This window comes from Brassica napus, chromosome C8 (genome assembly GCF_020379485.1).
Source record: "Brassica napus cultivar Da-Ae chromosome C8, Da-Ae, whole genome shotgun sequence".
Classification (NCBI taxonomy): domain Eukaryota; kingdom Viridiplantae; phylum Streptophyta; class Magnoliopsida; order Brassicales; family Brassicaceae; genus Brassica; species Brassica napus.
Window position 1 is genome coordinate 20,216,731 of NC_063451.1, and position 21,713 is coordinate 20,238,443.

Consider the following 21,713-nt stretch of genomic DNA (forward strand, 5'->3'; position numbering starts at 1 on the left):
ATTTCACACAAAGTAACTGGCAAAACTCCATATGAATTATGGAAAGGTAATTTACCTTCGTATAAATACCTCAAAGTGTGGGGGTGCCTGGCAAAAGTTGCAGTACCGCCACCAAAGAAGGTCACTATTGGACCTAAAACAGTGGATTGCATCTTCATCGGATATGCACATAACAGTAATGCTTATCGATTTCTGGTACATAAATCTGAAATATCAGACATTCATGAAAATACAGTCATGGAATCAAGAAATGCATCTTTCTTTGAAAATATTTTTCCATATAAGGAAAAACAAGGTTCAAAACGAACTCGAGAAGAAAGAGACAATGACAAAAACTCAGAAACTGAGACAAACGTCGAGATTTCTATAAATGATATTTCAGAAAATGAAGAAAAAGATGAACCTCGAAGGAGCAAAAGAGCTCGAAAGAAAAATCTTTTGGAGAAGATTTCCTAATGGCATTTTTAGTAGAAAATGTTCCAAAAACTTTGGCAGAAGCCATGGCTTCACCAGAAGCTCCATTCTGGAACGAAGCGGTCAGGAGTGAATTTGATTCGATCATGCAAAATTATACTTATTACATAACGGATTTACCACCTGGCTGCAAAGCATTAGGGAATAAATGGATAATGACACGAAAACCTGGTGGAAAATACAAGTCTAGGCTTGTAGTTCAAGGATTCCGACAAAAGGAAGGCCTTGACTATTTTGATACATATTCTCCAGTGACGAGAATAACATCAATAAGACTGATGATAGCAATCGCAGCCTTAAGAGACCTAGAAATCCATCAAATGGATGTAAAAACTGCTTTTCTAAATGGTGATTTAGAAGAGAAATTTACATGAAACAACCTGAAGGTTTTGTCATTCCCGGACAGGAAGACAAAGTATGTCGACTTGTAAAGTCACTTTATGGGCTTAAACAAGCTCCTAAACAATGGCACGAAAAATTTGACAATACAATGATGTCAAATGGTTTCAAAATTAATGAATGTGACAAATGCATATACTACAAAACTACCAAAAATGCGTATGTTTTGCTATGTCTATATGTAGATGATATGCTCATTATTGGAAGCAATAAAGACATTATCAATCAAACAAAGAACATGCTCAAAGGGACATTTGAGATGAAAGACTTGGGATTAGTAGATGTAATTCTCGGGGTTAAAGTCACAAGAAATTCAAACGGAATTATCTTAACCCAATCTCATTATGCTGAAACAATATTAGAGAGATTTAAAAATTACTCTAAGAGTACGGCAAAAACTCCGTTAGATCCCCAAATGCACTTGACAAAGAATTCAGGTGAAGCGGTTTCACAAAACGAGTATGCACGTGTGATCGGAAGTCTCATGTACTTGACCAATTGTACTAGACCGGATCTGGCGCATGCAGTAAACGTACTTAGTCGATATACAAGTAATCCAGGTCATACACACTGGAAAGCTATAACGAGGGTACTCAATTACTTGCGCTACACCAAAGATTTTGGGCTTCACTATGGTAAAGAACCAGCAGTTTTAGAAGGATACAGTGATGCTAACTGGATATCAGATTCTAAAAACTCAAAATCCACGAGTGGATATGTCTTTACACTAGGAGGAGCAGCAATATCATGGAAATCTACCAAACAAACAGTGTTAGCCAGATCTACCATGGAATCTGAGTTCATAGCCTTAGACAAAGCAGCAGAAGAAGCTGAATGGCTTAGAAATTTTTTGGAAGATATTCCTATGTGGGAGAAACCTGTGCCAGCTATACGCATACATTGTGATAGTCAATCAGCAATAGCTCGGGCTCAGAATAATCTCTACAATGGTAAATCTCGTCACATCAGAAGACGACATAAAACCATTAGACAACTTATCTCAACTGGTGTAATCACAATAGACTACATCAAATCGGCTGACAACCTAGCGGATCCATTTACTAAAGGTTTGCCACGAGATGTTGTTGCTAAATCATCAAAAGGAATGGGTTTAAAGCCTATAACGAATGAGGATGCTTGATTGCAACCCTACCTATCATGACTGGAGATCCCAAGACGTAGGTTCAAAGGGAAAACAAAATCAAGCAGAATCTAACCAAAGCACTTGAGACAAAGTAGTCTCTTCCCAGCTCCTAAGATGAGAAAAGTGCTAACAAATGTGTAAAGGATAAGCATAAGCTTTTAATGATTCCATAGCTTCTAAGCGGAGTATTACTCAATACTTTTCATGGTCAATCACCTAATGAGTGTGAAATGGGGCCGTTTCTAGGAGAATGAATGCAAGGCTATATTCTCTAAGTTCACTCATGAAAACCAGGAAAGTTCAGGGCCACAATGAACACAATAGAGAACTAAGTTCTACGAGAAAATGAAGCTGCGTTATGCCTGTTGTCTCGGTTTACATAAAACACCGGTTGGTTCAAGACATCATGTTCACCTTCTGGTAAAGTAAACCCGACAGATATTAACTATGAGTGGTTCAAGGCTTAAAAATGCCACCAACTCAAACACAGTGAATTTTTCGCAAACACTCTCGATAAGTTTGTCTAGTCTAGTAAAGATTAGAATAAGTATAGTTTTTAGAGTCTATCGAGTCTGCATTTAGTCTGCATATGTTTTAGAAGAGTCATTTCTATTCGTGTGGGGGATTGTTGGGCCTAATTATTAAACCTAATGGCTCAAATAATATATGGCAAAATGTGAAAACGAAATGGGCCTATGGGTTCTTATAAAAAGCCTTGTTGGCTTTAATGAAATGAAGTTAACAACATCCCACATTGGTTGGGAGAGTTGATTTTGAGGAGTATATATATGTCTTCATGACATGAGAGGTTAAACAGCTCAGAGGAAGAGAGAGCTCCCCACGCGCGCGCCGCTGCCGCCGTCCGGCCGGCTCGGCTCGGCGTGGGCGTGGGCTTGGGCTTGGGTGGAGGGCCTTTGGCCCGATAAGAACTATTCTTTTTGGACCAAGTTAAGCTCAACGTTCTGCCAATTAATTCCCGAAAAACGACATGCATTTTATTTTAAACAACACGTAGTTCGTTTAAAAACAACACGCTGTCTCTCTTCTTGACGATAAGTTTAAACAAGAAAAGATCTTGCGGAGGAAGTTTCGTAACGCCTCGCCTCCGAGATCCTCGCGAGATTTCCGCCAACGTGCGCACGTGCGGCATCAGTTACGGAAAGTGGCTCGTCTTCTCTTCTTTATAAACTCGTCTCCTCCTTCATTTCTCAAAAAGTTTTTACGCAACAAAAAATCACCAAATCCCTCAACGTAAGTCTATAGAGTGTTTCGTAGAGGTTATAGTTCGATAGGGCGATCACGAGTGAGGCGTGATTCGTCTGCCATGGTTGTATCCTGGGACTCTATATTCGTACAGTCCTGTCTCACTAACGGAGCGAATATTTTGAGTTAAGGAAAGAGATCATATCTCGCCTCCATGTCTATTTGCGAATACGGTTTCTTATCGTCCTCGTATTCGTTTTTTTTTTCTATATTCATCTATTTCCTTAACTTCGCTTTTATTATATCGTTTACATCGGTCCGGTTTTCCGGCTTTTACAAAACCAACCGTTTGCTTTTTTTCTTCATTAGTTATTGACATATTTTAGAATACCCTAGCTCATAAAACAATTATATTAACTCTCGATTTCTCCAAAATCAACGGTAAGGAAGAAGGAAATGGAGATAGTCGCAATACATTTGTCTAATAAATGGAGATAGTCACAATACAACAGTAAGGAAATGAAAATGGAGATAGTCACAATAAAAACAATACCATGTATATATATATATATAGGGGTTGGTGCATGTCTTATCTCAATTTCCATGAAAAATAGAAGTTTTGTTGGATTAGCGCGCTTAGCAAAGTTTAATACCTCATTAAACTTAAGAGACCTAGTAACATAAACATGCTCTAACAAACACTTCGCTGCTAAAGTTTGTACTAGGTTTATCTCCAAACCGTCTATGTCTCCAATATTCATTTACCAAAAAAAAAAACATTATATCATTAACACCAAAGTATATATACTTTGATAGTCTTATTTATTTTATTCCAAACAAAATACGTATTTACAAAAAACAGTATGATATACAAATCTCAAATCACCAGAAATCTTATATTATATAATTTCTGATGGAGATTGAATTTTACAAATTCCAAATTACCTTATCTTCCTGAAAAACTCAAGGATCGGAGCATTCTTATGTTCCTTGTCAAACACTGATGCCTCATATATCTCTGACCAATCTTCACTATTCCTGACCCCGATTTTAAAGTAGTCTCTTTGTCCCGTATCCATTTGCTCCCTTCCCTCGAGGATTCTAATGAACACCAGTTTATTTTTTGAACGCCTGTTATGCTCATCGACCGCAAACTTGGCGATGTTAACGAAGTAATCACGATCTAGATTCCTAATTCTCTTCCACCGACCCGGTGGCGCCTTTTCTCCTACAACGGAGATGACAGGGAGGAGGATGAGACATAGACAAATCAAAGCTTTCAACATCTTTTCTTTGTTCTTGAACCTTTTTCTTTTCTGATCTTAAAGGTATCGTTGGTTTTGTAAGTTTTATAGCTGGGAAACTTCTTAAAAATAGGAAGACTAAATATAAGAAATTTGAAATTGATTATTAATAACTTGATAAAATTAGCATAATTATATTTGTTTGACTAATCCAAAATCCATTTGCTCTTCTCCTCAAATGCAAAAATACTATTTATATAACAATATCTGTTAAACTGTTATCCATAGCAAATTTCGTAGATTTTTCTATATGTGGCAAAGAACCTAATTTGATAGATTTATATAGTCTTATCGATTGATAGTGTCATCTATATCTCTTCCCAAAACCAACAATTTGCTTTTTGTCTTTAGTTATTCGACATATTTCACAGTACTCTAGCTCAATATACTGTTATACTAACTTCTGATTTCACCAAAATTGGCATATGATGGGCATGGTTCGGGAAAGATCCGATGATATACGATAATTCTCATGGAGAAATAACTCGTCGACCCTAATTTTAGCGATCCCGTTAACGGAAACCATTTAAGGTGATATAAGGTGCATTCAACCTACTACCATAATAATAATAATAATAATAATAATAACTATTATTTATCTCTAACTATTCAAATAATCACTTTTTAACATCTAAATAAATTAAAACACAGTATAAATTAAGTTTGAGAGTGGAAGCTCTCTTGGTCTACTGGTTTGACTAAAAAATTCATTAATGTGTCTACACCAAGAAGTCTGGGTTTCGAATCCCAGAAAAAGGCTGATTTATGTGAATTAATGGAGAAAATGCTTAAAAAAGATCTGCAGCATAGCACAAGGAGTACTGTCAGGCGTGGATCCCATGGGGCGGTTCAGCTGATGTTGTCGGGCGTGAATCCTTATAAGGTATGTAGAATTGTCGGTTGTATTGTAGAATCGTCTGTAATATTTCTCGCAATTTGTAATAACATAATTATCCATCATTAAAAAAAGTAGGTTTGATATGCTCGCTTGTTCTTTAGCTCAATTCTTATTGCTTCTAAAAGTAGAATTAGACTATTATGTTTTGGCTCCCGCAATGGGAACAAAAAGGAGAAAAAATATACTTCTTATATGGCATGTTAGATGCATTCTATGAAGTATGACAAGAACATAGCAACAGAACCAACAGTACCAGAAACATATGTACACAATGCAGAACCATAATATTTACGATATGGCTACCTAAATAATTTGATATATAATGATAAAAACTAAAAATGAAATTATAATATTAATACTAAAATGCGATCAATAAAAAATAGTTTCATAAAGACGAGATGCTCTTTCATTAATTTTTTAATTGTTCACCACTGTTTTAACTCAATCAGAATTATAGGCTACAATCACACATCGACTATCTCACAATCCGAAAATAGAAGTTATTGAACCCAATATGAATGTTATACTCTCAAACTAGAAAACCAAAAACTAAAAAAGAAAACAAATGGGAAACTGTTGTTTTGTTTATGTGTTGCTTATATGTTTTTTCCATCATGCTAACAAACCAGTTTATCGAAAAATAATGAAAAGCACAAAATTTATTTTCCAACATAAGAAAATAAAATTGTTTGATCATTTCAAACTAAATAATATACTTTAAAATTAATTTCTTTTATATATTTTATCGATTATAAAAGATCAGTAAATATTTGTTTTATATGAATCAGATTAATTGATAAGAAGTTCAATTAACAAATCTATACTCAAATCCAAGTTCAAATGTGTATATTTGTTGCTTTGTACATTCAACCAAATTTTGAAATTTTACAAGTTTCTCAAATCACCCACATTGAACATTTATTTCTCATTCAAATAAATTTTATTTTAACATATGAATACACTATTTGATCCCTTCCGGGTTACTTTCCGAATATATCTGTATATCAAAACATACTATTTTGGATGAGAAAAGAGGTGGTTCTAAAACCACAATTCAACACTCTCGCATAGATCATTTGGTACATTTGGAAGGCAAAGATGACAATTTTTAATGGGAAAGACACCTCTCTAGTCAACACTCTCCAACTTACTTCTCTTGAAGCAGAATGCTACCGAAAGTTGAACCTTAAAGAGGAAGATGAGGAGGATCCCAAAGATCTTCCCAACGTACTTATTGTAGCAGCCCCCTTGAATATTTCAAATCCTGATTTGTCAAATTGATGTCTCATGGATTGATAATGAAGCAGATAGTGGCTTAAAGTAGTCTTAAAGATCAAATGGGTGTTGAATCATTCAGACTTCATGGTTTCAACATAAGCCTCTCGATCTTACATGCTGAGATGGAATGATTGCTCTCGACAGCGTCGTGTATGAGAGATATGCAAGTCCTCGCGATCATATTTGAGACAAACTGTTTACATTTAGTGAATATAATACCAATCTGATGGACTGGCCGGCCTTAAATTTAAAGAAAGTTGTGTTTCGCTTTTGCAAAGTATTCTAAGAGTGTGAGTTTGATTCTTATCCCCAAAAACAGAAATGTTTGTGCAGATTCACTAACAGAAAATGATAGGAATTGAGGCGATATATTTACCCATGTAAACCATGTACTCATCTTTAAATATTTGCTTTGGAATTACTTTGATTATGCCTCATAAGATCTCTTTGTAATAGTGTTGCATCTAAGATCATCATCAACCCCATTCCATAATTCATTTCAAAATGGTGCACAAAGTAAGAAATGCTGTAGTTGCTCACTATTTTCCACTCCATAGTGGAGTAAATTAAATATGAATTTATTCTATAAATAGAGTAATCTTTTTTTTTTTTGTTATTTGCTCTATTTTTCCTCTAAAATACAATAGAATTGAAGTAAACTCAACTCTACAAAAAAGTTATTCTATATTTTTTTAATGAAATTTTCATTGAAAATGTTCTAAACAACCTCAAAAAGATGTTTTCTTGTACAACACAAAAATAAACCTTTTTATTTCGTGAAAACGTTGTATTTGTATCTATGACCACCACCAATTTTATCATCGAAACCCAATAAAAAAAAAAAGTATTATCATACAAACTCTAGTGTTTCTTCCTATTATGTTTATCTTTTTTTTTAACGCTGAATTAATCATTCAAATATGAAACTTATGACCAACTGGTCTACATAGAAGCAAAAACGAGTACTGCAAAGATACACCCGTACAAGTAAAGAAAAAGAGAAAGAAAAAACACTGTTGTAGAGTATATGGATACCAGTAGGCACCATTCAAATTGGAGAAAATAATAAACCTCAATATTTCCTGATTCAGAGATCTTCGTAGAGGTGATAACAGTTGACTTGATAACCATTAGGGTATTAGGCTACCTTTTCCGCTCTTTCCAATCAGCTCAAGGATTAGGGATTTCTGCAGTGTAAGCTTCCAATCTACTAAAGCTTTGAGAACTAAGAACCACTCAAAAATTCAAAGATTTCTTCATATTATATTTATCTTAAAGGGAAATTGGACTGTATGACCAACAAAAAAATTATAATTAGGTAACTAACTAAAAACAAAATTGACCAAAATATTCAACGTATTTTCTAAAATATATACCAAACTACCCTTGAAGACAACTGGTTAACCTCTTCTCCTTTCTTCTTCATTTTTTTTCTCAAATATCTGCAACTATCATCTACATCTGTTTATTATTTTTTTTTATGTTTTCATCATCCATTTATCTCTGTTAATTTTTTTTCGGATAAGCGATTACTCTATGGAATCAAAAAGATCAATTCCTTCCACCTTCTGTTTTTCGCACTCTGTTTTGCTTATTAATATCTCAAGCAGGACTGGAACCGCCACAATTTCTAACATGGACCTTGGATATTATGTAAATCTGGTGATAAAAAGTAATGGTGGTGGACCAATGAATGTGTGTTGTGTCGGTAAAATATGAGGATATGTAGAAGATGATTCGGCAACTATACAATGTTCAGTGCAAAAAGGTATATAACATAGTAGTATTATTTGCATAAGTGTAACTACTATATTATTTAAAATATAAACTCCCGTTGTATTTCTATATTATTTCAATGAAATGGAACATGATGGCATATTAACATTTCTCTTCTTCGTAGTATTCATTAATAAGTAATATAATGTTTATCGTGTTTTATTTTTTTAATGATTGAGCAATGTTATTCTTTTTCACCTTTCAAACTACAAAACTATATAATCTACAACGCTCTGGTATTTATATACCATTTGCGTTAAATGGAATAGCTTATTTTTTCTATTCATATATTCTTTATATGTATTATAACTTTATATTGTATTTTATATTTGAGTTTAGGATTAATGATTAGAGTTTAGGGTTTAGTATAGGGTTTGAGTTTAGTGATTCGGGTTTAGGGTTTAGTATTTAGGAATAGGGTTGGAGAAGGGGCGGGGTTGCGTTTAGTGTTTTGGGGATATTAGGAGAGGGTTGGTGGAGTCTGTAAATGGAATAGTATTTTATATTTGGGTATTTTATAATCTACAATGCTCTTGTATTTCTATACCATTTACTTTAAATGAAATAGCTTATTTTTTCTATTCACATATTCTTTATATGTATTATAACTTTATTTTATATTTTATATTTGGATTTAGGGTTAATGATTAGAGTTTAAGGTTTAAAATAGAGTTTGAGTTTAGTGATTTGAGTTTAGGGTTTAGTATTTAGGGGTTGAAAGTTAGGGTTAGTAATTAAGGATTGGGTTCAGTGTTTCGGAGATGTCAGGAGAGTGTTGGTGGGATTTGTAAATGGAATAGTAGCTAGAACCATACTTAATTTTGTGTTGGAAAACTATTATATTTTATATTGTACTATTTATAAAGAGCTTATACCATTATTTTGTACATGTAACATGTCATTAATGGTGTGTCAATCGTTGTTTCTCTTCTTCAGTAAACTGCTATTACATCTCAACTTTCTTGCATGTGTTTTCTACCATAAATACCACAAGACTATATAACCAATGATCCAATACACATACTCATCATCAACGATATAATTTTTATCCTCGTCTACATGTTATTTATGTCAACGTTATCTATTTTTTCTCTGTCACCTATAACCTGGAAAGAAGAAAGACATAACCGACATAATTGTACACTCAATGTTATTAAGTTAATAACGTCAAAATCAGTGACATATTTTTGATTTCCTTTCCAAAATTGGTTAGATGGCAAATTAACCCTCTCTTAAATGTGTGTGTACAAAAAAAGATATGTTGATGTTAATGTGTCAAGGGAAAGGGAAGGCTGATGATCATCCTTAGCTCGGAGTTTTATTTCTCATCTGAAGGATACAAGATTAATTAACGACTTAGATTATCCTGACCCTTTCTAATCTACCGTAGACACGAACACATGTGATCAATCACGGCTCAGATAATCCTAGACCTTTCTTAATTACCATAGACACGAACACATGTGATCACAAAATCATCGTACGAGACAGTTTCTTACGGCGAGGAAGGGAAAATCGTAATAGAGGCATGGAGGAGGCTGCAGCGGCGGCGGAGCTCGAGAGTCTCCAAATCGATATCCTCCGTAGAATCTCGGCTCTCGAAAGCTCGATTCTCCCGGAGAGTTCGTCGCCTTCTCTACCGGAAGATGAAAGCCAAACAGTGTCTCGCCTCTCCGCCATTCTCCGGTCCGGCGGCGTTAAAGACTTCTCCTTCAAGAGGGTAGCTCCAGATTACTACGACTGGCCTCTTGAATCCCGCCGCGACGTTCTCGGCGCTTCCTCCGTCGACCATCTCGGCAAGAGCATTGTCCTGGTACGTCAAAGTCTAATGCTTTTTGAGGTTATGAAACAATGTTGCAAACTTGGCTTTTGTTGAATATCAGAAAGTTAATATCTTTTTTTGCCCTCGGATAGAGTTTCTTGTTACACTTCTTGAATCAATGCCATAAAGGTTGTTTCTTTTCATATGGGTTTACTCACTAAATAATGCAGGTTAATACTCAAGCCTCATCAAATGTTTTGGATTGCAGTGATCGCAACAACTCCAAATACTATGTGGTTGTTGTTCAGGTGCTCTAATGATTCTTACAGAACAGCATTCACACCTTTGTTCTCGTTTCTAGCTGTATTCATCTGAACACTTTCTGTTTTTTTTTATGGCAGTATACTGCCAGATTCAATGCGGATGCAGTGAAGAACTTTCTTTATACACTAAACGAGGGCAAGATCCCGAAGAAAAGATTCAATCGTAAGTGTGATCATTAGCTAGTTATTTAACTTCTGTCTCCTGATGCTTTCTCTAATCTCTGTGTGTAGTGAGACTTGCTCCCGAGGAGACGTCGATTGAACTGACTGGGTTTGAGCACAATGCGGTAACCTGTGTAGGGATGAAGACAAGCATACCGGTAAGTTTTGTTTCCATTGCACAAGGTTTTGTCTTTTTTTTTGGTGATCATCTGTTGGTGCTCGCTCATTTGATATTAGACATGTTTAAGACATGGGGTGTATCATGAGAGTAACCTCTACCCACTTGTGTTTTCTTCTCCTAGACAAACCAGTTTTGCACTGTCTTTTGTGTTCATAAATGGTTACAGTTTATACACATGTGCTTGCCAAGCGTTTTCCAGACATCACAGTCTATTTGTTTCTTGTCCTAATTGTCAAAGAGGCCCTGAAGGGTACAATGCCCAATGGGTTACACAGCTACTTCTTTGTCTTGCTTGTTTATCTTTAAGGTCTGTAATGGAGGTGTGGTACATTTTAACACTGTTTACATTTTGATACGGACACAAAGTTAGTTAAGAGTTTTTCTTGTGAGCCAGCTACTGTTGAGTGTTAACTGATTGTCCCACTTATTGTCGTTAGTAGTTTCTTTCTCCATAGATAGTTCAATACCTTCTTTGAAACTATTCGTACAAGAGTTAGTAATAGGCGTCAGGCAGAGAGACTTAAATGGCGTTAATTTTGTTGAATGTGTAGATCTGTGCAGAAATGGCCCACTTTAACGTTCAGACCACACTATTTGTGCGACTGTGATACATTACTCTTTCAGAATAATTTTTTAGACCTAGTTAGTATTCATGGAGTTGTAAGTTCGTTTGGTGGAGATATGTATAACATGAAATCTAGTTTTCTGTATTGAGATTGAGCAGTACTGATGAGTTGGATGGGGTTTGGGAAATGACAGGTGATATTGGATGAGGCCATAGCCAAACTTAAACCGGACTTCTTCTGGCTAGGCGGGGGAGAGATTGATCTGAAGCTTGGCGTCAGAACATCTGAGTTCCTTGATTTTGTGAAACCATTTGTCGTTCCTTGTAGCTGAAAGCTAGAATCTACTTAACAATATTCTTCTTCATGTCATTCATCCTAAAGTGTATGGTCGCTACTTTGTCAAATGTTACCGTTGGCTAAGATTTGAGCTGGCAGGTTTTGTACCTCTCACAGACATTGGTATTCTTGGTAATGAATGACCATGTTGGTTTTTTTTTTTTTTTTTGGACAACGACCATGTTGGTTACGTTCTACTATTCTTGCCTAGAGCTAAAAAGGCGGTGAAGAGTTCCCAAATCAGCACATTCCAGAGAATAACAACATACTTTGGTCATGAAATATAATATAAATTAGCACAAGAGTCATTACAACCACCAAAATGGTGAATGCATATGACAGTATTTTTTTTTTTTTTTGTCACTAACATATGACAGTATATGATGTTTGATATATATAATCAAGCCTTCTCGTTGTGGATGGGAGGCTTGCGATGAGGCTGAGGATAATCCATGACTACTACATCTTCCCCTGTCTCCTCTCCACCTAGCACCCTCCTGGCGTCTTGTACCAAAGAAGCAAACTTGTGATGATGCTTGTGAAACCTTAGACGCCGAGCAGTGGCACAACCAAAGTTGGATGACAAAAGCAGAAGAATGAAACAAAACACCATCTTGAGCCCACGCTTCACAGAGCAAGACATGACCTCCTTCTTGTTCAGATACTATATTCTGTGCCTGTATAAAGTGTGAGATGAGAGCAAGACAAATATAGTTTGAAATTTGTTTTAGTGCAAGAGAAGAGAAGAGATAAAGAGTATTTGTAGGCAGAAGAAAGATACTAGAGAGAGAGTAAGACAAGCATTGAATGCAGGTGGGGGGAAGGTCCTTCACTATCACAACATGCTCTTGTTCCTCTCTTGTTCTTTTACCTTCTCTCTTGTCTATCTATTTCAAATATGTTTTCTCACTCATTTATGTATTTATATACGTATCTATCCCAAGTATAGTGGGTGTCTTGATCCGCCAAACCTTTTGTCTACTTTGGGGGGGTCAATATCTCGTTTTTTCCTTCTTCCATTTACTAATAAGCTTATTCTTCCCCATCACTATTGTATCCAACTATTACAATTTCAACGGTAGTTTAACTCACATAGATCACTCTCCTAAGTCCTAGTCGACGTGGACAGGACAAATTGACAATCACATCAATCTTATAAGGACACTATTACACATTATCTTAGCATCAACGTTATTTCGTTAACGTTGGGGAACTTGAAATTAAAGAATCTTTGAGGATGGTTCATAACTAAATGATATTTTAGCTAAAACTTTTGAGAAGTTCAAACAAAGAAACAATAACAGTAAAGTGTAAGAAGTTAGAACAAGACAGCATGGTCTGACCGTCTCCTCTTCTCTCCCCTTCCTTAGACGACAATGTGGGGACCCTTTTCTTAACATCACCGGCCATTCTCAACCGTGTATGCCACGTGGCACAATTCCTTGTGCTGCTGTTCTGTTTCGTTGGGTTTATAGGCCTTTTTTGTGCCTTTGTCAATACCATGTTGCCCTCACCGCATCAAGTGATGTTGGCTTATATAGCGGAAGACATAAGAAAACACGATCAAGTTGTGATGATGGTTCGTAGAAACTATGTTTTCAGTTTATTTTGAAGAACTAAAAGACATTATTAGAGCATGTTTTATATACATTATTATTTCATGTTTTCTGTACACATCAACGCCCAACCGAACGTTCTTAGACAAGTACATAGGCTGCTTGCTTGCTTGCTTAAATAACTAATAAGATGACGATGATGTATACAGCGAAATACAGAAATGAAATATCCAGCGAGAGAGATCTATGGAGATCAATATCCAAATGTGTTTTCTCCGCTGTAAGTGACATAGAGGAACCCATCTTCCTCCTTTTTCTCTTCGTACACAGCTGACATCAACGCACCTGGAAAAGTGTTGTTATCAACATCAGACGTTTATAAGTAGACACTTGTTGATTGTGTTAAAAAGATCTAACTGTTTTTTTACCTGTTGGAGGAAGAACATTGTCCACAAAGATAAAGATAGCCTTCTCTGCACTCAGTTTGATTCTTTTGCGAATGACATACACGAATTGCCCCACTGTCAAATCCGCTGGGACTAGGTATCTACCAATAAAAAAAGCTTAGATGTTAACGCAAGTCAGCTCTGTTAATGAGATTACAGTTGAGTATGCCTACTTTTTCTTGTCGATGGTTGGTATATCACTCTTCTCAGCCTTCTCAACAATCACCTGGATCCCACAAACACAAACAAAATGTGTGACAATCATCACTCTCAAGTGGTCATTTAGCTCTTAGCAATGAATTATGCAAATCCAATTCAAAGTCCAAATGTTGTAATAGACAACTACAACTCAAGCAGCTCCATGTATTAGATGATACAGTGCCAAACATATATATATATATCACAAGTATGAAGCTAATCAGGTAAATAGTAACTTTGATAACCAACTGTTGGTGTTGGGCCATGAAACAGAACAACATCTAATGCTGCATCAGCTTAGTGAAACACAAAGGATTGGTCCGAACATGGATGCTAAATCACTAGGTATGTGTAAGGGATCAAGGTATGAGAAAAACAGTGAGCTCTTACCGGAATCCTATCTGGATACTTCTCTCTAATCCGAGCAGCCTCTGCGCTTCTCTTCTCTAAAGGTTCAAAAAAAAAAAATCATGATTATTAGATCAAAAAAAAGAAAAGGGATTCGAGAAACAAAACACCAAAACAAGAACAAAGGGTCCGAATCAAAACCTAGGTCATGCTCTTGCTTGAACGTGCTTTTTGCCATTACTTCTTCTTCCACACCCTACAGAAGCCAACCATCAAAACAACCGATCATTATCTCTTACTTACGCCAGTGGTTTATAGAGTTCAGCGACTATTATCTAACATACCCATCCATCAATCAAAGATAACCCTTTTCGTCTCACACATAGAGAGACTCTCCTAAAGCTGAAACATACTCCAACTTAAATCGATTGATCAACATACAAAATCCCCAACCTTTAGTAATCTAAACGAATTACGACATCATCGCGATAAGTTAAAAAAAAAAATCGAACCTGTTGATTACAAAGACGAAAGCTTTCCTTCGATCGAAGCACTTCTCAAGAACTCGATGCTTTCGATGTAGATTAGACAAATAAACAAAGCTACGAAAGTTCTGCGATTGAATACAGATGGAACACAGTAATGTCTAGTCCTCTGCTGACGTGGCTTTTTTATTAGAACCATCAAAGAAAATCGGACGGTATATATTAGCTGTGATAGTGGAACACAAAATCATAACCGTTAATCTAACTGACGGTGTACGAGGGAGCTGTGCACGTTATTACTACTGCCTCGAAAAGAAGGATAAAGAAGAACCGCATATACCGGGGTTACGTTTCCTGCATGGGATATGACATATTTACCCCTTGTAACTCCTGGTTAGATTCAGAGTAAGAAAGGGTCACAATGGAATTGACAAGTCAATCTCTTTTACCTTTTGAGGTCCAGTTTGGTAATTAACAGGCCTTGCTTGGGTGGTCCGATTGTTTGTGATTTTCAAAACTTTTACTGTTAGAATTTTTAATTTTAAGTTGACTGTTAAAATTTTATTTTCTAGAAATAGCTGAAGAAATAAATTACATTAAAAATAAAATTAGTTATTTTGGCTCTAGAGTATTAACACCACCTTTTGATGTTTCAATTTTCCTGTCTTTCACCTCTTGAATTCTAGTGAATTTGATGTCGTCTGTCTTTGTGATCTACTTCAAAAGGCATATCTTCATTATACATGTCATATATGATTAGATCGAGGATGTCAATAGGTTCTGGAGTATTTAATTCATCTTCATACACATCAAAGATTGGAGCTCCGCAGATCTCTTTGATAAGATCAAATCCTTCTTCGTTAGAGAAGACGTCATCCAGTTGAGGTAGAACCTCTTGTTGTTGTGACTGGGTTAACATGACTAGAGCATGTTCTATGGACTTTATGAACTCGTCATGTAGATCGTGTTTGTATTCCGCAAGTGTTTCTCGGACGAAAGTCGCTAGTTCATTCTTTATTTGCTGCTGAATCTTACTCGAATACATGATAAAAAGACCATTTTGTCTCTGATACCAACCGAAAGAGAGCTGAATCTTAGTAACAAGATGCTTTCAACTCAAACAAGAAGGTCTTTTGATTTTAGTGACACTCTCAACAAGTCATAATAGGGTTCTAAGTGCTATAAGAGCACGATTAGCAGTTGCTTAGGTGGGTTTTTTTATGTTTTTAGGATTTAAAAAAAAAATTATGCATTAATAGAATAAACCTTTCTTAAAGCATCTCCAACCCTTCTCTATATTTGCCTCTAAATGCTATAATAGAGTAAAATCAGCTCCAATCCACCCCTATTTCTTCCCCTAAAATAGAGATTGCTATTTTTTCCTCTATATTTAGGGGAAAAAATAGCATTCCTCTATAATAGAGGCAAACTTTTTTATTTACAAAATAGTCCTCTAATATTTTATGATTGTAACTAAAATACTTATGTATGAAGAAATACAATTCTTACATATAAAATCACACCTTTTTGGTTACGTACTAATTATTAATTTTTATAACTATAGTTATAATTAAAATAAAAAAATATTATTTATTTAAAAGTCAATTATAATTAAAATAAAATAAAAAAATATTATTTTATTTAAAAGTCAAAGACTTTTTATTTAAATATTAATCAATACAACATATTAATATGGGTTATTACTTGGCCGATGGTATATATCCGAAATGGTCAACCATAGTGCAAACTATTCATGAGCCAGTAGGTCCAAAGAAAAAATATTTTGCAGCACAACAAGAAGCATGTAGAAAAGATGTAGAACGTGCATTCGGAGTTTTACAATCACGTTTTGCGATTGTGAAAGGACCGGTACGTTTTTGGAAAAAAAAAGTACTACATGATATAATGACTACATGTATAATTTTACATAATATGATTATTGAGGATGAGCGTGATCTCGATGCACCGATTGGAATTGGAAGAGAAGCTCCACCTCTGGAAGTCCAAATACCAGATAATGAAGATAACCGATTCCAAGAGTTTCTAAGTCGATTCAGAAAAATCAAAGATAAAGAAGCTCATTTCTCACTTCGTAATGCATTAATTGATCATTTATGGGAAAATTTTAGTAATAATGATTGTTAGATAATGGTACTTTGTTTTATTTTTTTTTTGTCTAATGTATTTTTGTAATAAAATGTTTAATTTAAATATTTTTGCAATATTATGAAAAAATTTCAAAAAGTATAATGAAAGGGTTAATTTTCAACATTTACAAGTTAGAGGTGTAAAATGTAAAATAAAAAAAGGAATTTTTTAAGAATATTTCTTTTTAGAGGAAAAAATAGAGAAATATATTGGAGATGGTCTTGATCAAGGGTCAGAAGATATGTTTCTTATGAGACACGTGTCTGTCATTCATCGCGTCTCTTTCTCTCTCTCTCTCTCGATGGAATCATTATGTGTATCTCTTGCTCTCCTCGACAGACCGGAAAAGGAGAGACAGGAAGAATCAAACCTCTGAATCTCTCAGAAGACGGAAGAGAACGATGAAGAAGCAGACGATTTACTCATGTGGAGCAACGATTGTTATCTTCCTCGTCTGATGATCATCACTCCCAGCATCCCTCAGTCTCAAGCCTATCATGATTTCGCCGATCAACGATCCTTCTTCGGTAACTTCTCTGATCCTCACTTCTCACTCCTTTTGATTTCTAGGGTTCTCTACCTCACAATCGACGATCCATATCTTTTAGGGATTCTGAATGCTGGTGTTTTTGATTATTAGTCTTTTTTTTTTAATCACTGGTGTTTTGGTTTTGCTTTCGAGTAGATGATTATTTCCTTCACATCCATCATGGCTATATTTGTGATTGTCAGGATTGATGAACACAAGGGAAATTACAGAAAGCTATGATGGGTTTTTCACCACCGTGGAGTCCCTCATTGACGGCACCGGAGACTTCTCAGTCGAGAAGGAGTTCATGTCTCATGTTTCTACTCTCTGCAAGTACGGCCTTGATTCTCTTGTTCATGACCACTTTCTCATATCACTCCTGGTATTATATAAAATTCCTTTGTTTGATTATACTAGTCTTAAGTCCTTAGTGGTGTAGAATTGTAGAAAGTTTCTTCTCTTGTGATGATCTTTACGCGGACACTTGTTTTGTTTCAGCAAGCTTTTGAGAAGAGCGGTGCATTGAGTTTTTCGCATCATTTTGATGATTGCAGCGATAAGAACCATACTATAAGTAGATACAATGCTTGGTGGATGGCTAAATATTCTGAGATTGACACTTTTCATTTTTCATTTCATAAGTTATTGACTAAAGATAGATGCTTTCCGGACAGGATTACGAAGAAGAGATTCACCAAGTGTTGTGCAAGGCTTTGGAAGAAATTTCTATAGAGAAGCAGTACCATGACAAGTGTATGTCCATGGAAACACTCGCCTTTACGTTGGTCGCTTGTCATCTAGAACTCGTACCAGAGACCTTGAGCGTCTTTTCAGCAGATACGGAAGGTAAATTTATCAAATTCTTCTGCTTGGGTGACGTATTTGATTTTTTTTTTGGTATGAATCGGGATGGGCAGATGTGTACACAATTTTAACACTAGAATCCGAGGGCTAGTATACATCTATGTCTTGTATTTATAGTTTTGCATTTATGAATCTAGGTTTAGTGTTTTCTTCTCTTTCCTTTCTCAACTTGAATGATCCAGTAGAAAGGTACATGTGTATGATGATTGCTTTCCACTTGTATTTACTTCAGCTGGGAATCTTCTGTTTCAGTTGGCCTATTTGTGATTGCTTGATTGCTTTCCACTCCTCTGGATATTCTCTTGAGAAAGTTCAAGCATATTATTCAGTTGCGTAAAGGATAAGTCTTGAGTCTGTTCATGTTAAAGTATGCAACTTTGGTTTAAGATCCTATATGGTTTGGGAATATAGTAATCTTTAGTGCAGTGGCTGATTATCCTTAGTAAAATATAATGAGTGATCACATGATTTGTACTTGTATTTGAATCTAGCATTGAAGCCTTAATGAGTGAATCAGATGATTATCCTTAATAAATTTTTTAAGAACCCTTAATTAAGAGACTAGCACTGAAGCACAAAAACTATATGTTTCTTAACTAAAGTTCTTAACTATTATTTATTATTAAAAAAATCACTAAGAAACCATAATGAGGTTGTATGGTTAATCATGCTTTAAAGCTCTTGTCGCAATTGTAAATATAATTCAATAGAAAGGTGATTTTTACACAGCCTAAAGTGAATATTTATACTAACGATAGAAGATCGTATATAATCAATATTCTTATTCTCCTAAGTCCTAAGTACAAGGATTAATAATTATCCTAAAGAATAATAAAAGAAAATCCAACTAATAAATAAAATAGGAAACACGTAAAACATTTTTACGAAGTCATAACCTACGCTGCATCATATATTAATTTTCGTACTTGATAAATTGTTAGTGTGATAGATATACGAGGATCCCAGGCATCACTAATTTACCAGTTCCTAAATTTTATCGAGTTTTCAAGTATAGAGAAGAGAAGCATGGGTTGTTCGTTAGTTTAATGGTAATTAATATTTAGAAACTGAATTTAGAACTAATGTGGTTGATGTTAATTATCTTGTTTCAACATTGGATTAAGAGAACTGTTTTGGTAGCTTAAACACTATGTCATATGAACTTGAAACAGCACACTAAACTTTCTTGATTTGATCTGACCCAAGATCTTGTCTGTTTTACCGCAACGTATCCAAAGATTCCTTATGGTCTAACTCATTAAACGACATCATCCTAAAAGAAGGGGCCCACAAACAACATGACCAAAATCAAGCGGGTGGGATGATTAAACGGATGATACCATTCTTGCTGATTATTTTGATCTGACGAATAGGAATGTCAATAGGATTGGAGAGCATAGCCACTTCACCAGAGTAGAACCGGCCACCTGAGTCGTGACTAACGGCAGGAGCGTCACCAGTCACCATCACCATCCCACTCTTGACGGAGACTGTGAACCTCTCTTTGGGAACGCCTGGCATGTCTACACGAACGTAGAGGCATCCGTTTTGGAGCTGCTTCGACTCATAAGCCATCAAAGATCCTTGCTTCACCCATGGGTGTGGCTGCAGTACCCGACCCGTCAACACCGGATCTGCTCTTCCACAGAAAACAACAAATTAAATATTATATATTCCCTTTACAACAACCAATTAAAGTCCACGTAAGCATGTGGATACCATGTGGATCCGTGCCATAAGTAACTTTGTGAGAACCAGTCCAAGCGTGATCTTTGACCACAACTAGAAATAAAACAAACAATATAGAGTTAATTAGTCAAGAAAAACAGAAAAGATGAATCAAGATTGAATCTGTTTCAAAAAAAAAAAGAGAATGAATAAAACAATACCTTGTTCGGAATCTGGGACAACAAGAAAAGCTGTATGTATAAAAACTTTAATATCAGACAAATAAAACAAATATTCATACAAATTTAAAAGAAAATGTGGGGGTTTGATATGATATTACGTGGGCGTTGAGTTGCGATTTGAGTCTTGGAGAGGAGAAGGCGGAGAACACCATCGGACATGTGTGCTGCTACGGCTGAAATCTCGCAGCATTTGCAGACGAGACCTGTAGTGTAGATGTAGTTCCGAGGAGAGGAGTCGTGTTTGTGCTCCTTTGGTGCGAGGGCGAAGACAGTCACAGCTTTCTTGGTATCATCAACCACAACCTTCATGGCGTCTTCTGGAACGCCGGGGAAGTCCACCCGAATAAACATGTCATCGTTCTCCAACGTCTTCAACTCCTGAAACCCTTTTGGCCCGTTTGCTAGAAACTGGTTGTTGATAGCATAAAACCCATCTTCTCCATCCATTAACACCAAACACAGACATTAAACAACATCAAATAAGTAAACATTCATCGACCCATTTGAGTGAGATATGAGATCTGAGGATGGTTTGAGAAGATCTTACCGCGAGATGGAGGGATAGCACTAAGAGGGACGACCATGATTAAGCGACGAGATAGAAGTTTTCTGTGAGATTTCTAAAAATTAGAAGCTATTTAACTAGGGTTTTATCTCTTCTCTGGGTTTTGGATCTTTGATGTAGAGGAAAGAGAGGCAATGAGGAGACAAGGAAAACGACAAACTGTAAGAGAAACGTGTCCCTTGACCATTTGTCATTGAGCGTGACCCTCTCATTTTGAAAAGCAAGTTTCTTTATACTAGTATCTTTACATTTTTACAAAAAAATAAAAAAAAGAAGTGTCTTTATAGTGTTTGTTAGCAGACTACCTCGTCAGGTTTTGATTGAATTTGTTTTGTTTCGCGGTCGGTTGAGTTCGGAATTACTTTTGGTCTCAGCAAACTGTATTTGATTAATACAGTGATATTTTAATTATCTGATAGATTGTTTCTACTTATATATTTTAGATTAGCAAAGATAACATGTTGCTCTATCTTCTTTCATTTTTTACCCTATCAAAAATAAATCTCTCACATTTTCTAGCTTTTTGTTCACTGAGTTTCTAAAGAACTGCTGCATAAATGGAAATCTAGATTTCAAATAAATGAGTTAACTCTTATTTTCGATGACTTTCTGTTATCTTGAAAAATTACATAATTGAGCACGCCAAAATGAGCCGAATATATTTTAACTTAACGGCCTTCGTCAATGGCGAGGATTTCCAAATGAGATCCATAAATGGCCCACTAATTTTTTAGACCATCCGCATTTGAGTTTCAAGACAAAAATTCACACGTTTTTCGAGAAGAAAAAATATTAAAATAATCGGATTTTAGTGAACCCGGTTCGTGCAGGTTCGCTGGAGTGATACCGTCTCGTTAC

General features: G+C 35.7%; 6 protein-coding genes across 28 annotated transcripts; 2 read left to right on the top strand and 4 right to left on the bottom strand.

Moving 5' to 3' along the window:
• Nucleotides 1–4,161: 4,161 nt before the first annotated feature.
• Nucleotides 4,162–4,506, bottom strand: LOC125591893 (cysteine proteinase inhibitor 4-like). The gene has a single exon (XM_048766806.1). The coding sequence runs from the start codon at nucleotides 4,504–4,506 to the stop codon at nucleotides 4,162–4,164; it is 345 nt and encodes a 114-aa protein (XP_048622763.1).
• A 5,392-nt stretch (nucleotides 4,507–9,898) lies between these two features.
• Nucleotides 9,899–11,969, top strand: BNAC08G48000D. Its single transcript, XM_013852600.3, has 5 exons — nucleotides 9,899–10,289; nucleotides 10,469–10,546; nucleotides 10,640–10,724; nucleotides 10,793–10,881; nucleotides 11,664–11,969. Exons 1-5 carry the CDS (start codon nucleotides 10,005–10,007, stop codon nucleotides 11,799–11,801), a joined length of 675 nt encoding a protein of 224 aa, XP_013708054.1. The 5' UTR covers nucleotides 9,899–10,004; the 3' UTR covers nucleotides 11,802–11,969.
• A 93-nt stretch (nucleotides 11,970–12,062) lies between these two features.
• LOC106411778 (protein GOLVEN 1) lies at nucleotides 12,063–13,177 on the bottom strand. Its single transcript, XM_013852601.3, has 2 exons — nucleotides 12,588–13,177; nucleotides 12,063–12,483 (listed from the first exon to the last, which is right to left on the bottom strand). Exon 2 carries the CDS (start codon nucleotides 12,447–12,449, stop codon nucleotides 12,207–12,209), a length of 243 nt encoding a protein of 80 aa, XP_013708055.1. The 5' UTR covers nucleotides 12,450–12,483; nucleotides 12,588–13,177; the 3' UTR covers nucleotides 12,063–12,206.
• Nucleotides 13,178–13,428: 251 nt separating this feature from the next.
• On the bottom strand, nucleotides 13,429–14,999 carry LOC106411674 (autophagy-related protein 8f). Of its 3 annotated transcripts, none has more exons than XM_013852483.3 (7): nucleotides 14,867–14,950; nucleotides 14,699–14,772; nucleotides 14,556–14,610; nucleotides 14,397–14,452; nucleotides 13,982–14,034; nucleotides 13,791–13,909; nucleotides 13,429–13,707 (listed from the first exon to the last, which is right to left on the bottom strand). In XM_013852483.3, exons 3-7 carry the CDS (start codon nucleotides 14,590–14,592, stop codon nucleotides 13,616–13,618), a joined length of 357 nt encoding a protein of 118 aa, XP_013707937.1. In that variant the 5' UTR covers nucleotides 14,593–14,610; nucleotides 14,699–14,772; nucleotides 14,867–14,950; the 3' UTR covers nucleotides 13,429–13,615. The 3 variants fall into 3 exon arrangements, with proteins under 3 accessions (XP_013707937.1, XP_048622085.1, XP_013707936.1); XM_048766128.1 differs by having other exon boundaries at nucleotides 14,699–14,756; nucleotides 14,867–14,908; XM_013852482.3 differs by lacking the exon at nucleotides 14,699–14,772 and having other exon boundaries at nucleotides 14,867–14,999.
• Nucleotides 15,000–17,234: 2,235 nt separating this feature from the next.
• LOC106412004 (anaphase-promoting complex subunit 2) lies at nucleotides 17,235–20,200 on the top strand. Of its 21 annotated transcripts, none has more exons than XR_007327726.1 (5): nucleotides 17,235–17,514; nucleotides 17,720–17,849; nucleotides 18,015–18,090; nucleotides 18,191–18,362; nucleotides 18,633–20,200. XR_007327726.1 is itself a non-coding variant. In XM_048766125.1 (4 exons), exons 1-4 carry the CDS (start codon nucleotides 17,412–17,414, stop codon nucleotides 19,795–19,797), a joined length of 486 nt encoding a protein of 161 aa, XP_048622082.1. In that variant the 5' UTR covers nucleotides 17,239–17,411; the 3' UTR covers nucleotides 19,798–20,200. The 21 variants fall into 21 exon arrangements, 8 of the variants coding, with proteins under 8 accessions (XP_048622082.1, XP_013708336.1, XP_013708335.1 ...); XR_007327720.1 differs by having other exon boundaries at nucleotides 17,241–17,514; nucleotides 17,720–17,898; nucleotides 19,766–20,200; XR_007327718.1 differs by having other exon boundaries at nucleotides 17,241–17,514; nucleotides 17,720–17,898; nucleotides 18,613–18,933.
• Nucleotides 19,469–21,053, bottom strand: LOC106412003 (putative 57 kDa heat shock protein). Its single transcript, XM_013852879.3, has 5 exons — nucleotides 20,838–21,053; nucleotides 20,389–20,724; nucleotides 20,270–20,299; nucleotides 20,100–20,162; nucleotides 19,469–20,014 (listed from the first exon to the last, which is right to left on the bottom strand). Exons 1-5 carry the CDS (start codon nucleotides 20,872–20,874, stop codon nucleotides 19,689–19,691), a joined length of 792 nt encoding a protein of 263 aa, XP_013708333.1. The 5' UTR covers nucleotides 20,875–21,053; the 3' UTR covers nucleotides 19,469–19,688.
• Nucleotides 21,054–21,713: the final 660 nt, after the last annotated feature.